Genomic DNA, 25339 nt, shown 5'->3' with positions numbered 1-25339 from the left:
ATCTCTGAATGTACTAAACCTTCTCCATGCAAAAAACTCACTCTAGAGCTAGGCACACATCATTCAAGAACCACTAGGCAAAACTATTAATGACATGAGTGTCCTTTTACAACTTCCATTACATCTAAAGAATTCCAAGGAACACTTGCACTGCATTCACAGACTTGGGTTTTAAATTCCTTCAGATTACGGGGGAGCATCCAGGTACTTGTTTCCCCAGACACCTAGTCTTAATGTAATCAGTTACTGGTCACCAGTGCCTTGCCTACACTAGATGATTTTCTTAAAACTGCCCCCCCCCGCTCTACCATGGGTACAGCTCCACTGGTGACAGCGATGGAAGAAGCACTAATGGTTTTCAGCTCCCTGAAAGCTACCATGGCAACAGCTCGCACAGAGCTGTAGGCTCATGCAGCAGCCAACTGACTTAAGCGTCTCTACTCTGCTTCTGCAGAACTCATCTTGGTTATGGGAGCCCCATGGAGTCAACCCTGACAGCACGGAGTTTCCCAGGGAGCCACAAAACAAGATGGGGGAGGGGAGGACAAAAAATACACAGAACAGAAACAAAAGAGAAAAGAGGCAGAAAATGGGCAAGAAAAAGGAGAGACGGTAGCAATTCTGCAAGGAAACATGGAAAAAGGGGAGCCCATCACTGGTGCATCACACAGGGGAGGAACTCTGCCCCCAAAAGGAAGGGAACTTCTGCAGTAGAGAAACCATGGAACATAGAATGTTGCACATTGAGCAAAACCCCAACAATCACATGTACAAGTGATGTAAATGAAGAACCAGCATGTAAAACAGGCACCCACGATACAAGATACTGTGGAGATACAAATATGAACTGCACTGGGCGTCACTGTGACCTTATACTTTATTTCAGCTTCAGCCTTGGCAGCCACAATGCCCTGATGTGCTTTGATCATTAAACTGAGAACTTCATCAAAAGCCAGCCCCCCTTGGAAGCTACCAACTCCCCCATATTCTTAATTCCCAAAACAGAATTACTAATTAAAAGCTTTGCATAGGGGGTGTTGGTCTGCCAGTTATGAACCACCCTATTTCATTCCCATACAGAGGATAACCACTCATGGTAGTTCATGGGATGCTCTCCCAGAGACTGATTAATATCAGCTACGGGTGTTATTCCAGTTAGTCCTGGATGGAGAATATTCACAGTGTTGTTAAACAACATTCTCCCTAATCTATAGTCTTTGGGGAGAGCATTCTAAGCATTTTTATCAACAGCCATTTGTAACACATTAATTAAAATCTCCCTGATTAAGATGATACAACCCTGCCCGCTATTTTAACCCTCTTAGCAAGCAGAATGATGAAATCACCTGTGTTCATATTCCAATATGCTCATCTACAAAGATTAATGCTTCTATATTGGTCAAGGGACATTAGGTGTATTTCCCTCCTCATCTGAACTTTCCTCCTCATCTCAGCTTTTTCCCTGACAAGACCCTGCTCCTCCAGGTCTTCTGGTGGTATCAGGTAGCAGCTCTGATATTAACCTTCCTCCCAGAGAACCTGTTTTCTGTCCCTACTTTTTCTTACTTCTACCAGCTGCCACAAACAACGCTCACTTAGGACTTTCCCAAAAGTTGTGTAACCATGAGCCATCACATTCCAGGTAATAACCTTCCCAGTCACCCTCTTCAGGCAGGCTCAGATAAGGAGATGCAGAGGGGTAACCCCAAAAACCAGATTTGCCCTCTTAAATACCCAAAGCTATTCTTGTGGACCCTCTTGTTCCAGTCTACACTTATTAGGACCAACCAGAGTGCCTTGATTTGCTGTGGTGAGCTGTTCTTCAACCACTCTGTAGGCACTTTTAAGGTCCTCTGCCTGCCGCAGTAACCCCAGCCTACCCAATCAAAGACAAATGTCATATTCCATTATACCCTACATTTCAGTTTTAACCTGCTTAACAACATGTTTTTAACCAATCATTTCATTTTGTCCTTTGTGGTTTGGAATGTCTTATACATTGTCCAATCATATGTTAATATCACATTGTGATTATGCTCCTGCAAGGTGAATCGTCTCCTCATACATTTCCATTGTATAAGCCCTTTCTTTTCATTTCAGTAACAACTTCATTAGAGAATCACAGGCATAAAAACAACCTTAAAATAGATTATGAAACTAGGTCACACTCAACCATATTTTCACTCTATAAGTAAGGCTACGATTATGTCACGGAGGTCAGAGAACTTCCATTGATTTCCATGACTTCCATTGACCTCCGTGCACTTTCTGCCCCAGGGCTGGAGTTCCCAGCCAGCCCCTCCCCCCCTCCCCCCCAGCTCCCAACCCCTACCCTGGTGGAGGGACCCTGCAGCTGTCCAGTCATGGCAGGGGGCTGGTGGACCCTGCAGATGCCCACATGCCCTGGCTGGTCAGCTGCAGAGAGTCCCTGCCGCCCGCCATAACTGGACAGCTGCAGGGACTCCCCACTGCCTGCCGTCTGGGCAGCTGGAAGACCAGGGGCAAGGGGACCCTGCAGCAGCCCAGTCCCACGGGCAGGGGGACCCTGGAGCTCCTGCCCACTGCAGCGGTGGGGGACGTGGGAGCCCCAGCAGCGGTGGGTGTTGAACCCGCTGACCCCTTTTTGTCAGGGATGTTTTTGGTGAAAGTCAGGGACAGGTCACGGGCTGCTGTGAATTTTTGTTTATTGCTGGTGACCTGTCCCTGACTTTTACTAAAAATATCCATGACAAAACCTTAGCCTTATCTATAAGCAATATAAAAATCTACCTACTTGCAATTCTTTATTGTCTTCTTTTAATGTAAGTCCCATAAAGCTTTGCAAAATAAAGCTAACAGTTTCATACATAAGGGATGCTTGGAACCCTAGATCTATGTGCTAACAATACCATGCCCGATTAAATGGATGCAACATTTCCAATTACAGCTGCATATAAGAAACAACAGTTGTGTTGACAGCTCCTCATGGAAATAAATGCTACAGAAATGAAAACGGAAACCAAAAAGCCAACTTGGGGATTCGCCATAGACCTAGCCTATTTAATTTAACCTTGGTAAGAATCAGTCATTGTAAGAGAGTGTGAGAATGGGAGCAAAAGGCCAGCTCTTTTAGGTTACATTGGACTATTATCACACTCAGCTCCTATGCAGAGGGCAAAGAGTAACCTTCCATGGCAACTGCAGGAAAACAACAGAGCCAGGTCTGCCTGACCTGTGGACTTGGATGGAGATTTAATGGGTTCAAAAGGGAAGGAAAATCACAGCTCCCTTTGCTCCTGCAATCCCCTTGTTAGCCACACTTCATAGCTCAAACTAATCCACAGACAGGCTCTTTCCTCTTCCCTCCCTTCCTCTCCTTGCACTTTCCCACTCCTTTATTTTCTAACCCCATCTCTCTTCTCCCCACCTGCCTTCCTCTCTTTTCTTGCTTTTGCTTCATTAGTACTAACAGGTTGCATGTTCAGCTGAGGATACAGATGGAAGGATGTGTGAAAAGTGGGGACAAAAAAACCATTTCTTGAAAGCCCAAGGCCCCTTTTCTCCCACTAGAGCCAAAGTGAGTTACTCATACTCTGCAGCAGGAGAATTTGGCCCAGAATGGGAGACCTTAGAAAGAAGGCTCTAAAACAAAATGCTGAAAATGGGGTGGGGTGAATGTTCCTGGGTAAGAAGCAGCAATAGTTGCCTTTGAGGGACAAAGGCAGAGAACCGGGTATTAAAATTCTGATAGTTTGAGACCTTCTCTTCAGTTTCTCTCACTGACGCCTGAGATGGCGCATACAGTATGTAGTACAAGGCTCCAGCCAGCCTAACCTGTTCCGGAGGGGAGCACATGTGGAAACAAAATCCTGGAAAAAGAAAGCTAAATCATAACCACCATCTAGAGAAAGAGTCCCCTGGTATAATCCAACATGCGCAGACAAACAGAGCTGTAGAGCTGGTTTGGATGGTCCGCACTGCTAGACAGACGAGTGACAACATGGAGACAGATTTTTACCTACCTAAATAGAGTCCAGGCAACAAATGAGAGAAGTGAGCCAGACAGGTAGAGAGATTTTATGTGAGCATAAAATAATAATACAGATAGGAACTTCACTTAGAATAGAGGAACTGGAAAAGCTTAACTCACCGAGATCTTGGTGAAAATATAGAGGAGCAGAGAAAGGATTGACAGATATATCTGAATCCGTCGGCCACCAAACCGCTTCTTGAGATACTCTGGCATCGTCACCACCTGCAGAGGGAGAGGGAGAAGAATTCACACTATGAACAAAAGACAATTACCATAGGGGGCAGAGGCTCTTCTGTCCAGATACCACACTGGTAAGTGCACTAGAAATGCAGATGGCCTCCAAGAAGCACAGAAAGACAGTCTGTCAGATGCTCCTCATGTCAGGATCTCAAAGACACAGAGACCTTGTTTAAATACATAGAAACAACTTATGTCGAGTCCCTGTCACAATCAGGTCTCTCCTCCCACTGACAATTGTTTTGGGATAGTGCTAGACCCACAAACACAGCAGGCTGAAACAGAAAGATGAAAGCTGGGAACAATAAAAGGCATAACCTAGTGTTTGTACTTACCCCAGCCCTGATGTAGATGGGTACAAACAACCAGCCAAGAACAAATACAATTATCAGGGCCTGTAACCAAGGAAAGAACAGCTGAATTAGCCTCTTGTCCTTTCACCAGCACTTTCCAAGGCCACGTATCCAGCTGCAGAGAGTAAAACGGTGACCAGTGCAGGCGCCCCTGGCCTCATTCTTTCTCCTTGTCTGGCATTTTACAGTTGGAACTCCAGGGGTGAAGTCCCAGCCTTACTGAAGTCAAGGGGAGTTTTGTCTTTGACTTGAATGGAACTAGGATTTCACCCCAGGTGTACAATAGAAGCACCCAAGGAAGAGTCCCCCACTGCAGCAGACTTATTGAAGTATCAAAGAGAACGTTGCTTCAGCATTTCCCCATGTCTGTCCATGGGGAAATTCACTTGTAGTGTGTCTAACACTGGTCTCAAAATGTCCTTCTGTTGCACTATCCCACTACAGCTCCACCAGTAGTAGCAACCACCAGAGCATTCGTGTACCCTGGGCACAGGTGCTTAAACCACTGTTTCATTAGTCTTGCCCGGAGCAGGCCAAGGCAACATGGTGTTTTAAACACCAGAAGCACCCAGAAACCTCTCTGTGTTGGCAGATTCACCATTGTTACCACTGGGAAATGTGAAGAAAGTCTAGGGATGCCACCCCAGCACCCTTTACTAGTCTCCAGGCAGCCACCGACACAGGAAAGAAACCACTAACAAATCCAAGTGTGTTATGAACAAGTCTCACTTGTGACTAGCTCTGCTACTCCAAGGTGTTGGACAGCAGAGCTTACTTCCATGCCCATGTCACCCACCAGACTTGCCCACTGACCTGCCTTCTGCAGTGGGAGTAGTTAAGAGGTGTCCTTATATATTATAAGACATATAATACTCTCATATTTGGGACTATACACTGTAAAGTATGGTAGCTCTGCGATACTACATACTGTATATTCTGAGCATCAGATATTTTATTGTAGATCATACATCAATATTTCTTACTTAAATGTTAGCGATTTGTTTTGTGCAGACTTGTGCACATTAAAACCAATATAGAGCTAAATTCTGCTCTCAGAACTGCACTCTAGATCTCTCATCCACACGCTAGTTCTTTATTGCCTCTCTGAAGTTCTGCTCATAGATCAAGCATAGGACATGCCAGCCATATTGGGCACCATGCTGCTCTCACTTCCACCCATGTACATCAAGAGTAACTCCACTGAAATCAATGGAATTACACTGACACAGAGGCAGTATAAGTGAGAGCGGAATCAGGTCCAGTTCTCTCTCTTGCTAACACAATCAGTATGGATCCCAAAGCAGCATTTTCCCATGTATATTAGCATGTTTATCAGTTCCATTGTGTTGTTTGTATTGTAATGAGCTAACTAGCTAGCTTCTGTGTACATGTACACACATGCACATCACTGTCCTCTACGTCATCAGAAAATAATAAAAAGTGACAGTTTAAACTAACTGATTCCTATGTGTGCATCTCTCTAAGCGAGCGTCTACTCCCTTCCCCTTACACAAAGAAGTTGCAATCTATATGGGGCTCATTTTATACCCAGCACACTTCTATTTTAAAAAAACCTAAGGCCCATATGCTTCCTTTGATGATTCAAATCAATTACAGGGAAACCCCAAATCTCCAAGGTCTTTTGTTGTGTTGCATAAACTCCTTTGTGAAGTGCAACAGCCAGGGGCATGGCCACTATTATTCCAGAGGCTGAGGATCTAAGGGAAAGAGCTAGATCTCAAGGCTCTTGGCTCATTCATGTTCTCTCATGTCCAGATCTTCCTGGAGCACCAGGTAAACAGCAGCCTGCTCCAGACTCCTTGCTGCCAGGAATTGACCTCCTAGTAACTGTGTCCCCAATTTCCTTCCAATGAGTACTGATGGTAGAGAAGCTAGTGCTGTTCAGGGCAGTGGTAACATGTGATGCAAACTGCACCTTCAGACCAGCTAACCTGAAAGGGGAAATACATCATAAAGGGGAGTTCCCCAACTCCCGGCCACACATACATGAGCTTTGTTGCTGAATCCATGGAGGACTACATGACTACTACTGACTGAGGAGAGGGAGCACGTTACCTTTTGTCCTGCTCTCTCCCCCAGATCCTTTCCCAAACCTTTACGGTTCTTCTGCCACGCTCCAAGCAGTAGTCATAGTACTTTTAACCCATTGAGGTGTTTGGTTATAGGACAGGGGTCTGGCCCCAGCAGACTGAGCACAGACCCACACTGGTGGTGCATTAGGAGGTAGCCTCTGCACTCCTTCACTGCTGTCCCTTAGTGAGAGGGGAATGAGAGGACACGTAGGGGGTGAAGGCAACCCTAAATTCCTCACTTCCTGGAGGAAAGCAAAATACACCTCTCCCCCAATCCCACTTCTACAAAGCAAATTCTCAGCAAAAATGATACAGATGAGATCAGAAAAGCTGTCCTTTCCCCCGATATCTGGAGATGTTGTTTATAAGTATTTGAAAAGCAACCAAAGGACAAGGATAGAGTGGAGGAAATCACCAATATATTTAGAGAGAGAGAAAAACACCTCTGTGGAAAACTGGTTTCCTAATATAGCAATGGCCTTTTCTTCTCCCATTGACTGCGCTGCAGGTGGGAGTGGTGAGAGAGGCTGAGGAATGGGAATCGACACAGTGTTCTTGTGGTGGGTGGTTCTGCCAGTCGCCAGCCCTTGGGGAGGCAGGTGCTGCTGGGCGAGGGCTCTGACGACACTGAAGTGAGTTGGAGTTTTAGACAATGTGGGCTCGCCTGATCTCTTTGGATACCCCCGAGGTTACAATTTTTATTTAAATGTGTACCACTTACGTTCCATTCAAATCCTGCAATGGCGATTCCTGCAGCCGCTCCTGTGCCTGCCAAGCCCACAAAGTGCCCACTACCAATGTTACTGGCAAACAGAGAAGCACCAATCTGGAAAGAGAGAGACAACAGATGTGGGTCATAGATCCTGGGCTCAGGCCCTGGCTAAAACAAGAGTTGTATTTGTGATTTTTTAAAAAGTGCATATTTGGTGTTTTGAGATTTCCTGTCTGCCACCACTATGGGACCTGAGTGCCTGATTTCTCCTCTTAAAACCCAACATTGCAGCCATCATCCCTACAGGCAAGGAGGACTGAGCAGGACATCACATATTAACTCAGCCAGAGGGGACACCGGTGAATGCTAATACTCCCTCCTCCACTTGAGCTGAGCGCGTGGCCTACGCCCATATAGAATTTCAGCTCTTTGGAGAGCATTTCCAACGAACATGTGGGTGATGCATTGCGGAATGAGCAGCCAGTGATCTCGGCTAGAGGTCCAGGCAGCTAGCACAAAAGGCTGATGTCACACATCTAATCTGCTTCAGGGACAAGAGGCTGATTCATGCCCCTCTCAGGAAAATGAGATATCTCATTGGGCGAAAGATCCACAAGCCTTACAGCTGACTTGTATCTCCAGTGGGACACACACCCTTTTTGCACTTGACCATCAAGGGGAAAATAGGTTAACTGAATGGGACTCTGGGAGGTGCTATGGTAGATACAGCTACTGACCCAAGGGTGCAGTACATGTGAGTGACACACATGTGCATGCAAGGCATGTTGGTATCTCTAAAACCTGTAACATCCTGTATTGATCCCACGGACTGAGTAATGGGGAGAAACAGGAACTGCTGTTATATACGGATGGAAGGAAAGAAAGAAGTTAGTGCTGGATTAAAAGTAAGACAGAGATTCACAAAAGGGAGATCATACCTATGTAACCCTTCTGCCGGGTGGTGGCAGCAGCAACAAGGGACAGGTTAAATATCTAGAGGTCCCTCTTAACATTACAAAACTGGCTTGGGACCCCATCCAGAAATCTTGGAAAACAATTTACTACCGACCCCTGGGAGCCTCTAGGAGGTAACACTTCCCCACTTGCAAACACTGAGTCTGAGTATAACAAAAGAAAACTTTATTAAGACGAAATGAAATACATCGTTAATCTGGGAAAACACAGCAACAATTACTCAAAAGTATGCTAACAAAAAGTAAGCACTGGCCCCATATTATCTTGAGCAGTAGACTTTTGCCTCAGTTTCCCACCTTGTAGTGTGAAAGTCCAACAAACAAACCACTCCCCTTTTCCCTCCGCTGCACCCCACTCACATTTGTCATCTGAGGGCAGTGAAATCCCAGCGTCCAGGGCTGTATTCAGGTGGGTTCACCTCCTGCCCCCAGGCTCGTGGGATGGGGGAGAGATGCCTCTGCTCACCACTGTCACTGTTGCTGCACACCACCATGAGCCTTTGACCAAGAAGAGGCAGCTAAAACCAATGCCCTAAACAGCCTGATGCTAAGACAAGTTTGCCAGGTCTCGAAAGGGCTGACATGCTGGGCTTTTTTTCCAGCAGCAAGGTTGCAGTGAAACTGTATTTTCTATCTTTGCTAATCTTTCCTCTCCCATTTTTGGGTGGTGCTTGTCTGGTTTTGTCTTCTAGGAAATGGGACTGGACTTTAAATAACAATTCCAGCCCATCTCAGCTAACTTCCCCTCTTTCCCCACCCCAAAAGACAGTTATTACCATCTTTAATGCCATCTAAGAGACTGTCAGACAAAGGGTGTTTCTTTCTAAAAGCTCTCTCCACCTGAAGGGAAAGTGAATAAGGGATATTTTTAAAATGAGAGCCTTACTTAATATTTCAAATGCTTTAAGGTTTTTCCTTCTTTTTCCTATATCTTTAATAATAGGTTAAAAAAAGGTTTAAAGGTGTGTTTGCTAGGGTACTAGGCAGCCTGAGGTCTCTGTATACCAAACCTTGTGTAAACTGTATAAAGATGGACAGTTTCAGGGTCACATTGACTCTTTGGGCCCATATATTCCATCTATATCAGGGGTCTCAAACATGCGGCCCACATGAGGACTGTGGGGTTATTTCCTGCAGCCCATCAAGCCCCCCCTCTCAGCGCGCCGCATCCCTGCTCCTCTGCCTACCTCCAGGTGCTTCCCGCTGCCAAACAGCTGTTTGGCAACACTTTCCAGGATGGAGGGGGAAGGAGCGGGGAGCCTTGTGCTCAGGGGAGGAGGCGGGTCAGGGGTGGGGATTTGGGGAAGAGGTTGGAATAGGGGCAGGGAGGCGGCGGAATCTCATGGAAGGGATGGAGTGGGGGCGGGGCCAGGGGGGTGTCAGTGATGTGGCCCTCTGGCCAATGTAGTAGTCCTCATGTTGCCCTCGTGGTGATTCGAGTTTGAGATCCCTGATCTAAATTAATACAACACCACAGAGTAACATTCCCAGCTTTACCCATGGCCGTATTGTATTGTCTGTGTACATTTTTAAAAGAAAAATACAAAACCAAACAAAAAACAATGCAGTTAGCAAAACATTTCAATTAACACAACAGTCATTATTCCCAATTTCAGGACAAAAGAATGCCAACATATGGGTCTATTACTTTCTGCTTCTGTTTGTCTTTCTGACAGGGGAAAGACTCTGTACAAGAGGATCATAAGATCAGCATACACTAGTTACAAATACAATCTAAAAACAAAATCTTTTTCCATAATTGCACGTATATACATAGGGACAGATTTTTTAATTCAGAACTGTGAAAAGAAATTTGCATGTTTTGCGCCAATACTTTATTAATTTGCAGCAAGAAAAAGTTATGTGGAAGAGGTTAGCTGATGGCTGGCAACATGTTTGGCAGTTACTATGTTTTAATTAAACCAGAGTATCTACATAATGCAGATGTCCAGGGCATTCTGCTTAACTTTTCAGGATGGGATCTTAATGCCCTTAGGCTGCTTTGACAAATCCCAGCCTTAGAATATAAGAGCAGCCATACTGGGTCAGACCAAAAGTCCATCCAGCCCAGTATCCTGTCTACCGACAGTGGCCAATGCCAGGTTCACTCCTTCTGGGGCATCTAACAGGTAATGATCAAGTGATGTCTCTCCTGCCATCCATCTCCACCCACTGATAAACAGAGGCTAGGGACACCATTCCTTACCCTTCTTCTAGATACATCATAGACGTAAGATAGAGAAACTGGGCCTTAAACTTTGGATTGTCCCAGACAGAGTTGGACACTAAATCTCATCAATGAGAGTATGTGGGTGCTGTAATATATCGCTGCAGAAACTAAAGGATTCTGGCCTATTTTCCAAGCAACTCCATGATGCCGGAAGGTTGTCCCTTCATGACAGGGTCAGCATTATGATTTTCAGGGAGCTGGCCATTAATGATCTCCCCTTATGATCATGCTGTTAGAATTATGACAAGTTGGAGGGGGTGGGTTTTCTTCTCCTCTGAACAGACCTGACAGACACAGAGCGTGCATAGGATGTGGGGCCGTGAGGGTACACTTGCTGAGCCTGCTTCTCTGATGAGGGAATTTCAAGGAAAAAGTAGCTCCCTCCACCAGTTAGCACTGACTGCGTTTCGGAAAGGATACAGTGGAACTAGAAGTGGGCATGAGGGTTTGAAAGGGAAGGGGTCAACTGTTCAGTGAATGAATGAAAGATATAATGGAAGAGAGGAGATGAAAGATGACGAAAAGGAAAGAAAGACTGTTTGTCATAAATATAAAGGGAAGGCTAATCACTTTTAAATCCCTCCTGGCCAGAGGAAAAAACCCTTTCACCTGTAAAGGGTTAAGAAGCTAAAGATAACCTCGCTGGCACCTGACCAAAATGACCAATGAGAAGACAAGATACTTTCAAAGCTGGAGGGGCGAGTAGAAACAAAGGGTTCTCTCTGTCTGTGTGATGTTTTTGCCCGGACCAGAGCAGGAATGCAGGTTAGAACTCCTGTAAAGGGCGAATAAGCAATCTAGTTAGATATGCGTTAGATTCTGTTTTGTTTAAATGGCTGATAAAATAAGTTGTCCTGGATGGAATGTATATTCCTGTTTTTGTGTCTTTTTGTAACTTAAGGTTTTGCCTAGAGGGATTCTCTATGTTTTGAATCTGATTACCCTGTAAGGTATTTACCATCCTGATTTTACAGAGGTGATTCTTTTACATTTTCTTCAATTAAAATTCTTCTTTTAAGAACCTGATTGCTTTTTCATTGTTCTTAAGATCCAAGGGTTTGGGTCTGTGTTCACCTATGCAAATCGGTGAGGATATTTATCAAGCCTTCCCCAGGAAAGGGGGTGTAGGGTTTGGGAGGATTTGGTGGGCGGGGGGGGAGGGGAAGAGACGTTTCCAACCAGGCTCTTTCCCCGTTATATATTTATTAGATGCTTGGTGGTGGCAGCAATAAAGTCCAAGGGCAAAAGGTAAAATAGTTTGTACCTTGGGGAAGTTTTAACCTAAGCTGGTAAAGATAAGCTTAGGGGGGTTTTCATGCAGGTCCCCACATCTGTACCCTAGAGCTCAGAGTGGGGAAGGAATCTTGACACTGTTGAAAGAGAGAGAAGGAGAAGGTTACTTTAAAATCCTCTGACAGGTCAATTGTTGACAGGGGCTCACTATTCAGGAAAGCACAGTCAGGCTGAAGCTATAAGAAAGTTACTGTATATTTGACACGTTATTCATTAATCTATTCGCCTTACTATTTTCATTGGCTTTTTGCTCCCCAGAAGTCCTGGTGCTTGCTGCCCCACAGGCCTCCTAAGGAACCTGGAAATCCTACACTTTGCCTAGCAAAGTAACTTAAACAATCCCGAGCCCCTACAGTGCACTATTTATGCCATTGATCCACCTCTTTACGTAGGGACTTTACCCTTGTGGAATGACACTGGATTTTTTTTTTTTACTTAACTATTTTGGGACACAAAAGTGTATTTGTGCAAATCCACAGCTCTCCCCACCCTTAACCACTCAAACTTGCATATTGCTTAGCGCCTCTGTAAAACCTTTGCATGCACCTCTCAAGACTCAGCTACCTTGAGAAAGGAAAACAGGTTTGCTATTCTGCTGCCCTACGTTCTCTGCAAGATCTACATTTTGCATTATCATCTAATCAGGTAGTTTTAAAATGGCACACAATTCTTTAACCAACAGAGATGGACATAGATTTCTCAAGTAGCACAGGCTATGTTGTAATGTGGAATCACCTGTGTCCCTTCTTTCCCATCCCCCACCCCCTTCCCTGCTCGGTGCTATGCAATTACTTACCTCCTCAAACCTTGCATATCCAACAATGTTTTAGGCATCTTGCTGGGACTTCATATGCAAGCGTTGGCTTGGAAAGCAGCCCAGCCTCTGCTAGTTGCTTAGCAAGCCAGCCTGATACTTTAGCTTCCCCATCATCAAATATGCAGGCACCAGACCCCGTGCCCACAGTCTTGGGAAGGCATCCCACTACTAGTCCCATTAGAGGAGTTGGCAGAGTCATTAGAACTTGGATTTACTGCACTTTTCCTTTTCTATCAAAGATTCACTTTGGTTGAATGTTTGGTTGGTCTTTTTACCTTAAACAGTGGTGGTTTCACCCTGGCCTACCACTAAAAATGTTTCTACCTCAATCCACTCCTTCTAGGGACAGAAAGCAAAATATTTATCCCTACTACCCACCTCCTATAACCTGCCTACAGAACTGCTAAATTAACAAACAGGAAAAACTTTTAGTATATAAAATAATCCCTTCACACACAATGATCAGAGAAACCTACTCAGTGGGCAACAACGAAACATGACTGCATTAAACTGAAGTGAAATTATCTGCATATCCCAATTCTCTTCCCTTCTTTGACTGCTGGGTGTTACTCATTTACTGTTGCCCTAAGCCTTGGCCTGTCCAGCCCATAAATTAATATATCACTGACCCGAAATGGGAGAGCTGGATTTAATTTCTGTTTTAAGGGAAACACACATACACGTCTCCAAATATTTCCCACTAAGTAGTCACTAAACTCTTCAAGTTATTGTTAAACTTTTCATGCCCAGATAGTTTATGTTCTTCAGCTTTTCTGTTCCTTTAAAATTTATTTCTTAAAAAGCACAGATTAGGCTGGGATGTTTCTGTGTGAATCAGAGCACCCTTGAATACAAACAGAGAACAGAAATAGGTTCCGACTCTGACATTTTTATTATTGTGTGTGTTTATTTTCAGGGCCTGGTCAATACTGAGAGATTGGCCACATAATGAAGATATCAAGATTTCTGTTTGTCCAGAAACAGATAAACACTTCCCTAAAACAATACACAGCCGCCAATTATCTGGCTGAACTACTCACCCCTCCAACTAGCAAAAAAAGGGAACATTCAGTTTCATTCAGCAAAGAACAGGGAAAACACACCACCTCTTTTCTTTTCTCAATCCCCAGCTTATGCCTACCGCTGCTTGGTATAGCAGGGAACAGCACGACAATTGAGGAATGAAACTAATCCAATGGAAATTTAATTTCTAAAACAGGTTATTGGAGTTATATTTTCTTTTATTCTCTATTGCAGAAAGCAATGAATTGTGCAGTCAAGTCTCAATAAGCCAAGTCAAAAGGAACAAATATACTATGATGGGAAAAGTCCATTTATAAAGCACCATCCCCACCTACAGACTTGGGAAACTCACCCTGGTTTCCCTGGAACATTCCCAGGTTATAATCACACATGGCACTGCCCCAGAGTGAAATCAGAAAAGGCATTTCTCTAACACTTTAAATATTGCATTAGTTGGCACAGCACCAAGCTGGTATTTCTACTCTTTTTGGCCTTTTTATATTTTATCCCCTCTCCCGCCATATCTATTTGCACTAGGAGGCCTGAGACTGGCCCAGACTAAAACCAGGGAAAGGGTTTTCCAGAATCTCACATTCTTTCATTCAGAGTAGCCCTCCAGAATAGTATTGTTAATATAAGTGTTTACTTTAACTAGGGATCTGAGTGCTCGCCATGTCTTTTGCTTTTATCTTACCAGGTGCTGCCAAGGGTGGAGAGGAAGAGATTTCCTGTTAGGTCACAAGGAGGTATGTGTGCGTTCCAAAGTGAAGGAGCTCATAGGGAGGAGGCAAAGATGGTTTCAAGCAAATATTGATCCTAGAGACAATTCTGGCAATACAAGATCATCCCCTCTGGCCTCTGATATGCCTCCTACATGGACAAGAGGCTTAGGCGATATAAAGCTGGCTACATTGCTTTATGTCTCTGGGGGACTCCCCTGTGTCAGGGGAATTCCCGCCTGCCCCTTTAGGGAAGCTTTAAATCCCCTTTGTGGCTTTAGAGTGGTGCAAAGCAGCTTACCCAGGGCTGAGGGTCTGACCCATGGTGTTTTTGTGTTGTAGACACTGGGCTGGATTCCCCACTGCCTTGCACCATGTGCCATCATTTGCACCTGTACAATGTGATAGTGTTTTACACTCACTATTCATAGGTATAAAGAACTATACGAAGTGTAAAGCAGCAGAGAATCAGGCCTAGTGCATTTAGTCAGGCAGGGGTCCTGATTGACCTCTATGTTTGTTATCCAGTTTCAAGGCAGCGTCACTCCACTGATTAAACAAAACAAATTTGCCTTAAAATAACTTTGAGATTCTCCATTTCCCAATGGTTTCTATTAGTACCTGAATGTTCTCAATCCTAATCTACTCACGAGATCCTCCTCCTGCTTGGAAAGACAATGCTCTAACGTTAAAATGGCAATTCCAATCCTGCCCCAATTCAGGCAACGCTGAATGGAGACACTGAAAAAGTGGCAGGGATTTCTGAAAGCTGTTCTGAAAATTCCTACAGTCAGTAAATATTTATTTAGTTCTCCAAGACCCCATCCTGCAATTGTATCCGGGTGGACAAAGCTCTGCATCAAATCCCACTCCAGTGCAAAGGTCCTGCCGCATGGGTCCAACTGCAGGATCAGGGGTAGGTATTTATAACCAATCACTGGAGTTTTCCTTCCAGGGCGAACTGCAAAGATGATCACTAAAGTACCATATTAGTGACACTCAGAGAATGCATCTATCACTATCTGGGATGCAATCCAGACTAGCGAGAGCTTGTGTCACCACCTGCTCTGCAACCTTAGGTGCCTCACAATGCTTTGCTGCTGTAGCTCCCAACCTGGCCACTCACAAACAGCCAAACACCCCAAGCGTCTTTGTATAGCTGCAGCCTTCCAGCTACACATGAGCCCCACTCTAGATTCCCGCAGCCTTGGTTACTACTTGTGGGGTAATCCCAACACACTCCCAGTCCCAAATTTTCCCAAGAACACATGCATTCTGCAGTGCCTAGCCCTCTCCTGGACAGTCACATATTAGAGGTCCATTGCCCCATAAGGGGTCAATGAACAACAGTTTACTACTTTAATTGGAGTTATCAAACAATTCAGTTTAAACACAACACTGGATTGGTATTGATTAAAGAATAAATATCGTTTATTTAACTACAAAGAGATAGGTTTTAAGTGACCACAAGTACAAGATATTAAAAAGTCATAAAATGCTTTCTAATGCCCCCACTTAAACTAGATTTGGTTCCAGGTAAAATCCTTACCACACATTCCCAGCAACATAGCTGACCAAATTTTCAAGTCAGGATCTCTCACAAAGTCCAAAGGCTGGTTCCTCTGTATTCTTGGGTGAAAGAGAGACAGACAGATAGGGAGAAAAGAAAGTGAGAGTACCTGGGGCGTTTTGCACCTCATTGCACCTCATAGTCCAGTCACCCTCAAATGCATTTTGCTGAAGTAAAGTTCCTTCAAGCTGTGGAGATGGAGGCATGGAGTCTCATGGTGAAAGAGGTTCCCTGTTTGTTAAAATTCTGCTAAAGGATGGCCACTAGACTGCTGATTGCAAATCAATTTTGATCACACCTGGCTAAAGGCATTGGCTTGTCTTTGAGAAATAGGTTTACCCCCTCCCCAAACTTGTCTGGTAAACACACTTCAGCCATAATTTTAGCCTATGTTCATAACTTTACATGTAACATTGTTACATACATTTCATCTTGATATTATTGGCCAGCAAATTATTAGTTTTCAAATGATGGCTCACAAGGCACATTTTGTACAAAGATTATTACAGTGGTGTGTAGGGTGTGAATACAGGGATGCATTCGGTCACAGAACCACATTTATCTAGAAAGATTTCTCCTTTGCCAGGAAGTCTCATTCAATAGAGAGATGATGACCTAATGGAGAGAGCATTCGACTAACTCAGGAGACTTGGGTTCTCGTCTCAACCCTTGCTACCGGCCTGCTGGGTGACCTTAGGCAAGTCACTGCACCCATCTGTGAATCACTTTCCCCATCTTAAAACAGGGAGAATGACACTTACCTCCTCGGTAAAGTGGTTTTGGATCTACAGCTGAAATGTGTTGTGTAAGTGCTTGATACTATTATTATAAATATAAACTCTGATTTGTTATCGGTAATTTATTATGAACATTCCAGGGTTCTCGCCTTGCAATGTTACAGCAAAAGACTAGATTACGCAGCCACATGAAGGCAATACAGCAGCACCACAGAAACCACACCTACAAATCAATTCCTCTCTCTACCTTGTACCTAACAGCAATCACCTCGCATGAGCCAGGCCCTCATACAAAAACATTAGGGTCCAGAGAAGGTAGTAAGCATGGGCGGCGAGTCCTATGGGCCCATGGTGCCTGGGCACCAGGAATATTCTTGGCCCGGGGCCTGGCTCCAGCAATGTTTGGGGCCGGGTCTCTCCCTCGGCCCTGCCTTCCGCTCCTGGGTCCCCCCCATGCATCTCCCGGGCTATTTAAAACAGCCCAAGGCCCCCACTCATACTGGCCGCGCAGCAGAGCTGAGCGACTTCCTTCCTGCTCGCTCCATGTGGCTGCCGGCCCCACCCTGCAGCCCCTGGGCAGGGTGGGTCTGTGCCCTGCCCCAAGTACCCCTGCAGCCAATGGGAAGCTGTGGGGGCGGTGCCTGGGGGTAGCAGCACATGGAGACTCCTGGCCTTCCCTGCCTAGGAGCCCCAGGTAAGCGCTGCACCCCTCCACCCCTTCCCAGAGCCTGCACCCCCTCCCTCCGTCCCTCTCTGGCCCCAAACTCCTTCCCAGAACCTGCACCCTGTCCCTCTGCACCCCCTCCCGTCCCCAAGCTCCCTTCCAGAGCCTGCACCCCCACCCTGCACCCAAACTCAGTCCCAGCACCTGCACCCCTCATCCCCTCCTGCACCCCCAGCCCCTGCCCTAGCCTGCACACAGCACCCAAACTCTGTCCCAGAGCCTGCACCCCCACCCCCTTCCCACACATCCCCTCCTGCCCCCAAACTCTGTCCCAGAGCCTGCACCCCCACCCCCTTCCCACACATCCCCTCCTGCCCCCAAACTCCCTCCCAGGGCCTGCACCCAAACTCTGTCCCAGAGCCTGCACCCCCACCCCCTTCCCACACATCCCCTCCTGCCCCCAAATTCCCTCCCAGAGCCTGCACCCAAATTCCCTTCCAGGGCCTGCACCCAAACTCCCTTCCAGGGCCTGCCCCCCTCACCCTCCCCCGCACCCCCAGAGCCTGAGCCCAGCACCCAAACTCCATCCCACAGCCCAACCTTTCACCCGTCCTGCACCCCAGTCCCCTGCCCCAGCCCAAGGCCTGCACCCCAGACCTCCTCCCCCCACCCAAACTCCCTCCCAGAGACTTAGGCAGGTGGGGGGCAGAATTCTGGGCACCACCAAAATTTATACAAACCTGCCACCCCTGGTAGTAAGTACAAAACACTGAATAAATGGTGAAAGTGATGTGCAGCCAAACATTACGTGTGGACTAAAAGCAAACTTATGAACACACATACACACACACAGAGCAAATAATACAAACTCACCGGCCACCACACCATTTTATGTCCAGCCAGGAAGAATCCTCCCACTGTCCCTCGGTTAGACAAGAACATGGCCTGGAAAAAGAATGACTGGTTAAAATTTTCAGCTCTAAAAGGCAAACTATAGCCTGATGGCATAAATAACCAGGGCATCAATGAGAAAGAGGAACCAATATAATGCCCAGAAAGGGCCAGGGGAGAAAGATTTTGAAGGGAATAATATGACCTACCAATGACTGAGAAATGATTCTTATATCAATCTATAAATTAACCATTTCAAGCTTTATTGCTTCAACTTTCATTACACAAAGCCTGCAAAACCCAAATCTAAACACTGCACATGTTAAATACAACAAACTATACAATAAAAATAAAACACAAGAAAGGCATCACTGACCAAGGGCCTTGCCTGCAAACTGTCACTCATGGGAGCACTCCTGAAGGTGAGCAGGCCTCAAAACTGCCGATATAGCGAGTTTTATGTTCATGCACTAGAGATGACATACCTAGCTTTCTTACTCAATACTAGAGTGCTCCAGAGTTTCCCTGCAGGAATCTACTGCATGGCAATTTAACCTTTCCTGTTCTGATAGGATTGCCAAGGTACCCATACTTGTTAGCCTTTCTTCACTTCCACCGAGTAGCCAGTTAGGAATTATTTCCCTTACTCTCATATATCTATCAGGAGTGACTTTACAGGAAGTTTCCTTCACATATTTCACAGGGCCTGATCCAAAATCCTTTGCAGACAATGGGATCAGACCCAGAGAGGGCGTAAGCAAAAGTGAGCCAGATCGCAGATCCTAATATAGAAGCAAGAAAATAAACAAACAGGGACATGTTTCACTACATACAATAGTTGAATCAATATTTGTCTAATGGAAAAGGACAACACTGGTGGAAAGACACATTTAACATTAAACTTCTTAGCAACTATTCAAAACAAGTAGAAACTTCAATGCTCCAGTGCCTGAAATGCCACCTGCCAGCCCTCTTCTGCCCCAGGAGTTTATGTTACAAAGAATTACAGTCAATAATAAATTACAATAATCACACTTCAGGTCAGATTGTACCTTTAAGGCACAAGCCTGGTTCCCTCCCCAAGATGCAATGGAAGTGTTTCTGCCACAACACTCCTTAGAGGAGAGCATGCTGCACCCTTCTGAGTCAATGGACAGCTTGGCTGGCTAGAATGGGCTGATGAGGGGGCCTCCTCCCCATTCTTCCCTGCTCAGCTGAGGTTGCTTGCACCTCAGGGTGCGCTAGGAAGAAGCAGTGCTCTCATGAAAGGTATGGACCCTCAATTGTGTTTTGCTTCTATGGGACGGAAAATAAATGGACAGCCTCTCTGGTACAATCCAACCCTTGGCCTCCAATACACTCGGCCAGAGGTACAGGTGCAGGTACTTCACATCTTCTAAGTGCTGAACAAACTTTAACTAGTTCATTGGCCTCAAAAGTTAATCACTTTTCAAAAGTCTGACAGGCTGCTAGTGTGGAAGATTTTGTCTGCAGCTGCTGCTCTGTTCTATGGCATGGACTCCTGGGTTATTTCAGGGGAGTGCACAGGTCGGTCACCGAGGGGCAGGTTTCCCTGACTCATTCTGGTTAACTGCTGGCTCTTTCCTCAAGGGACTAGCAGCATTTTCCCCAAGGACAGTCTCTGATCTCTCCTCAGATAGAATACACAGACTCTGTTCCTGAAAGGGATCTCAGCTCTTCAGTCAAGTGACACACTAGTGTTTTCCACTAGGGCAGCATCACAACAAAAACTATCTCCCTTTTTCCTTTGAATGTTTCAGTATCTAGACCTACTTTACCCATTAGGTGTGAAAGAACTGGTTTTTCTCTAAGGGCTTTTCTACACTAAGAATTTGTTTGCAGCCACCTGGGGTGTGACTCTATCCTGCATTAGCCTGCCATGGACTAACTTCAGTGAAATCCTGTTGATGGAAAGTCGTCATTCTCCTGTGTCCAGACCTTGTCTGTGCTCTCATCCATTTCATATCCATCCTGCAGTAATGCCCATCTGCCACTCCATTACCACCTCTCTTCCACCTTTAGCTCTATTCCAATTCCCACCATTTGCAACTTCGTCCAGTACTCATCCCCACCTTCCTAGCACAATCAACCTCACTGCAATCCCCATTTATCCCACCTCTCACACTTCACTCCAATTCCTACGCCATCATGAATTCCCACTGCAGTTGCCTCTGCTCCAGGACCCCATCTCCAACCATCCACCACCATTACCATCCCATTCCCACCTCCACCCCCACTCTGTACTTCACCAGGTCCCCACCTCTAATCTGCTAAAAACTGCACTTCACCATTATCCAGATCTCCATCCATCAGCCATCTCCTGTAGTCCTATCAGTACAGATATCCCTCCTCCACCTTCACTCCGAGCCACATCTATGCTCCCCTCCACCACAATCTCATCTTCTTCACCCCCAATCCAGGCCTCATACCAGGTCCTACTTCCCCAGTACTTCCCAACATAATCTCCATCCTGCCACCTTTTAATCCACACCCCCAATAAAGCAGCAGGCAATTTATACATTTTAATTTATGAAGCCATTTTCCTAGAATCCAATAAACTATATTTTCATTAAGAAAGAAAAATCCAGACGTACCCACATTCCCACTGCCAGGGTTACCAAGAAATAGAGGACTATGACCAAGATGTCTGCAGCATTATTGATTTTTGTGGAGGAGTCCATCCTGCTTGCTTCTTCGGTTCCCTTCCTTCTCCTATCCTTAGATCACCGTTTGCAGACTTGAGATAATGATAAACCCGTTATTCCCCGACGTTTTGTTTAATGTTTAACTTCAGATTCACTTATTTCCTATGAGGTGCAAGTTGAAGCTGGTGCTTTTTCTTGAGCTGTGATTCCCACCAAAAACCTGCTCCTGTATTACAACTGTTGCAGTTTTCATAGGCAAAGGAAGTCCCCAGTTCACATCCACTGCAGAAGGTACTCAGTGCACTTGTAGCCTGAGAGCAGGTGTCTGGGAAGCAGTGAGCTGTAGAAGGAGTGGCGTGGACATAACATACTCAGTGTACGTACCTCACTCTTTGTGGATACTTTTTCTGTAGTGGTGGCTCCTGTAAATCTGGTCATGGAATGAACTGTTTCCTTAAGAACAGGATGCTTACCAAGACCAAAGGAAGAGTGACCTGACAGTTAGGGAAATGCCACGGTTCTCTGAGCTGACACTCCTGCTATGCTATCCCTCATTCCAACAAGAGTACATAATGGAGGTACAGCCCAGGATTTCTGGGAACAAGACAATAGGAAGTCACTTTGATCTCTTACATCCAGATATTTACAGATGTGTCTGAGCCATAAAGAACTGGATAAGGAACTTGCTGGACCGTTAATGTTGATTTTGAAAAGCCTTAGAACCCTGCGGAAGTTCCAGAAGACCGGTAGAAAGCTAAAGCTGTGCCAATATTTAAAAGGGGCAAACTGGATGGCCCAAGTAATTGTAGGCCGGTCAGTCTGACATCGATCCTTAGCAAGATAATGAGTGACTGATATGGTACTCAATTAATAAAGAATTAGAGGTGGATAATATAATTAATGCTAATCAATATGGGTTTATGGAAAACAGATCCTATCACATTAACTTGATTTTTTTACATGCAATTACAAGTTTGGTTGATAAAGGTAACAGTGTTAATGTAATACAATGGCTCTCAAACTTTCCAGACTACTATACCCCTTTCAGGAGTCTGATTTCTCTGGTATACCCACAAGTTTCATCTCACTTAAAATCTACTTGTATACAAAATCGGACATAAAAATACAAAAATATCACAGCACAGTAATACTGAAGAAGTGTTTACTTTCTCGTTTTTACCATATAATTATAAAATAAATCAACTGGAATATAAATAATGTACTTATATTTCAGTGTATAGTATATAGAGCAGTATAAAAAAAGTCATTGTATGAAATTTTAGTTTGTACTGATTTCACTAGTGTTTTTTATGTAGCTTGTTGTAAAACTAGGCAAATATCTAGGTGAGTTGATATGCCCCCTGGAAGACCTCTGTGTACCCCTGGCTGAAAACCACTGATGTAATATACTTAAACTTCTGTAGGCATTTGATTTGGTATCAACCACATTTTGATTAAAATCTAGAACAATATACAATTAACATGGCACACATTAAATGTATTAGAAACTGGCTAACTGATAGATCACAAAATGTTACTGTAATGAGGAATCACCATCAAGCAGCTGTGTTTCCAGCAAGATCCCACAGGGATCAGTTTTTGGCTCTATGCTATTTAACATTTTAATCAATGACCTAGAAGGAAACATAAAACCATCATTGATAAAGTTTGCAAAAGACTCAAATTGGAGGAATGATAAATAATTAAGAGGACAGGTCCTGGATAGCGATCTGGATCACTTGGTAAGCTGGTCACAAGCAAACAATATGTATTTAAATATGGCTACAGGTAAATCTACACTTTGTAGGAACAAAGAATGTAGGTGGTACTTAAAGGATGGACAACTCTCTCCTGGGAAGCAGTCACTCTGAAAGAGATTTGGGAGTAGTGGTGGATAATGAGCTGAGTGTGAGCTTCCAGTGCGCCACTGTGGCCAAAAGGGCTAATGCAAACCTTGTGAGCATAAACAAGGAAACCTCAAGCAGGAGTAGAAAAGTGACTTTACCTCTGTATTTGGCACTGATGTGACCAGTCCTGGAATACTGCATCCAGTTCTGGGGTTCACAATTCAAGAAGGATGTTGATAAATTGAAGAGGGTTCAGAGAAGAGCCATGACAACAATTAAAGGACTAAGCAGACCTTATAGTGGTAGACTCAAGGTGATTAAATCTATTTAGCTTAACAAAGAGCAGATTAAGGGGTGACTTGATAACCATTTATAAGCACCTACATGGAGAACAAATATTTAATAATAGACTCTTCAGTCTCTCAGAGAAAGATATAATGTGATCCAATGGCTAGAAGTTGAAACAAGACAAATTCAGATGGGAAATAAGGCATAAAACTTTAACAGTGAGGGAAAGTAACCATTGGTACAATTTACCAAGGGTCATGGTGGATTCTCCACAACTGGCAATTTTTAAATCAAGATCGGATGTTTTTCCTAAAGATCTTAAAAGGGTTTGGTGGGGAGTTCTATGGCCTGTGTTATCCAGGTCAGACCACATGATCACAGTGGTCCCTTGTGGCCTTGGAATCTACAAATAACAAACAAATAAAGTTGAGATTCAGATATCAACATCGTGGAAGTGAACACAGTTCAGCTGTTCAGAACCAGGGTTTTTCCTCTGCCCACTGTCACCAATTATATAGTTCTAATTCCAGATGCCAATGGCCCCAAAGTTCAGCAGTGCTTAGGTCTGGTCCCATCTCCCATTATTTATTCTTTCTTGGGCTTCAAAATTAAATGAAACAAAATGACCTGATGCAAAAGAGAACTCAGATGTGGGGCAGGTTGTGACTCAGCAGAGTTTCTAAGTCAGTCAGAAACAGACCCTGAAAAGGGAAGTTTCCTTTGGAGATTCCTGTGATCACCTCTGATTGAGCAGGAGGTGGGTATCACAGTCATGATCAGAGGAGTGCAGGAAATGTAGGCAATAGGCCCAGGCATGGGTGGCGGGTGCCATAGGCTGGCGGAGGCTGTGTCTCCCCAAACAGCCAGGCGTGGCCCTGCCCACGCTCCACTCCCAGTCCCTGCCCACGCTCCACTCCCAGTCCCTCCTCCTGCTTCACGCTCTGCGTACAGCTCCAGTCCCCCAGTGCTGGCTCTGGCTATGCCACCTGCCATCCTGGCGCTCCCGGTCTGGGGGAGGGCTGCGGGCGTGTGCCACCCACCCTCCTGGCACAAGGAGGGCTAGCCTGGGTTGGGGCCCAGTGACTGCGGTGGACGGGGGGAGAGACTCTGAGCTCCAGCGGGAGAAGGGGCGGGGCCTCGGGCAGAAAGGGCGGGGCTGCGGGCTAGCCTCAACCAGCCGGAAGTTCACACACCACCCATGGGCACAGGTACAAGAATTTCAGGGCTCTGGGGATATTTTGAAAAAGTGTTGTCTCTACCTCTACTTTGCCCCATGCAATCACAATTCATTTACAGTTCAGTAGGCTGCCTGCCAAAAACTGATTGCCTCATGGCATTTATCCTAAACAGTACACACAAAGCACAATGGGCTTGATTGTGATCTTATACAGGTTCTACATCATTGACTTTAGTGGAATTACTCCAGATTTTCAGTAGTGCTTGGAATCCTTTCCAAGCTATAATTGTTCTATGACAGCTAGTCTTTTTTCCTGTAATTAGTAGCTAAACAGGTGAGAGTATCTATATCTAAAAGATCATCAGAAAGAACCATTCATCTGAAATCACAGAGTAAAAGAAGAATTCCATCTTTCTCATCTATACACTGCAATGCAATTTAAGCACCTACACATTTACAAGACGCTGTCCTCCAATATTTTAGGCACCTCTTCTTCAGCAGTCTGAAACCTCAGTTTGTTCTATAAACAGGTTGTGAAAATGCTACTTTTAAATCCAATAGGGAAAAAATAATCCTAAAAGCTGGTGAGCACCCACAATTCTACAACCTTTTGTAACCACAACCTCTCTTGTCGTCTGCTCCAGAGAAAAAGGTCTTATTTACCAACCCTACTTACCAGGCAACGGTTTGTCTAAGACAGTATCATACAAAGGCTGATGCAAATAGATTCCCATGTGTCCTTGTAACACAAATTGTTTCGTTTTCACTCATTCTTAGTTCATGAATTGAATTCCCGTTTCAGCTCCTGTAGCCACAACCAATTCTGCCAAAAGCAAATAGTAGGTTGTTGGACCTGTTTCTCCACGGCCTGGCGCCCTGAGTTGTCATCCACCCCTGTGCAAACCGTCAATAGACTGTAAGATGCTGCTATTGGTGTAAATGACTGTAGACTTCTGCTTTACACCCACGGCACAGGAGAGACTCAGACCCCAAGAATTAATAATCACACAATTCACATCTTTACCTGTGGTGGCTG

At 45.0% G+C, this 25339-nt stretch overlaps 1 protein-coding gene across 2 annotated transcripts in view; it reads right to left on the bottom strand.

The window, feature by feature from the left end:
- The window catches only part of LOC140898530 (sodium/glucose cotransporter 1-like), a 69302-nt gene that overhangs the window by 33227 nt on the left and 10736 nt on the right, over positions 1 to 25339 (bottom strand). Inside the window, exons 1-5 of one of the 2 annotated variants that reach the window (XM_073312432.1) lie at positions 20941 to 21091; positions 18308 to 18379; positions 7417 to 7521; positions 4585 to 4644; positions 4130 to 4234 (exon numbers count right to left, since the gene is read on the bottom strand). In XM_073312432.1, coding sequence (XP_073168533.1) covers positions 4130 to 4234; positions 4585 to 4644; positions 7417 to 7521; positions 18308 to 18379; positions 20941 to 21027 — 429 coding nt within the window. In that variant the 5' untranslated portion in view covers positions 21028 to 21091. Of the gene's footprint in view, positions 1 to 4129; positions 4235 to 4584; positions 4645 to 7416; positions 7522 to 18307; positions 18380 to 20940; positions 21092 to 25339 lie in introns of those variants that run through there. The other variant, XM_073312433.1, reaches the window with a different exon arrangement.

This window comes from Lepidochelys kempii, chromosome 15, assembly GCF_965140265.1.
Source record: "Lepidochelys kempii isolate rLepKem1 chromosome 15, rLepKem1.hap2, whole genome shotgun sequence".
NCBI classification, from domain to species: Eukaryota; Metazoa; Chordata; order Testudines; family Cheloniidae; genus Lepidochelys; species Lepidochelys kempii.
The sequence above is the reverse complement of the archived record's forward strand: the minus strand, read 5'-3'. Positions and strand labels throughout refer to the sequence as shown.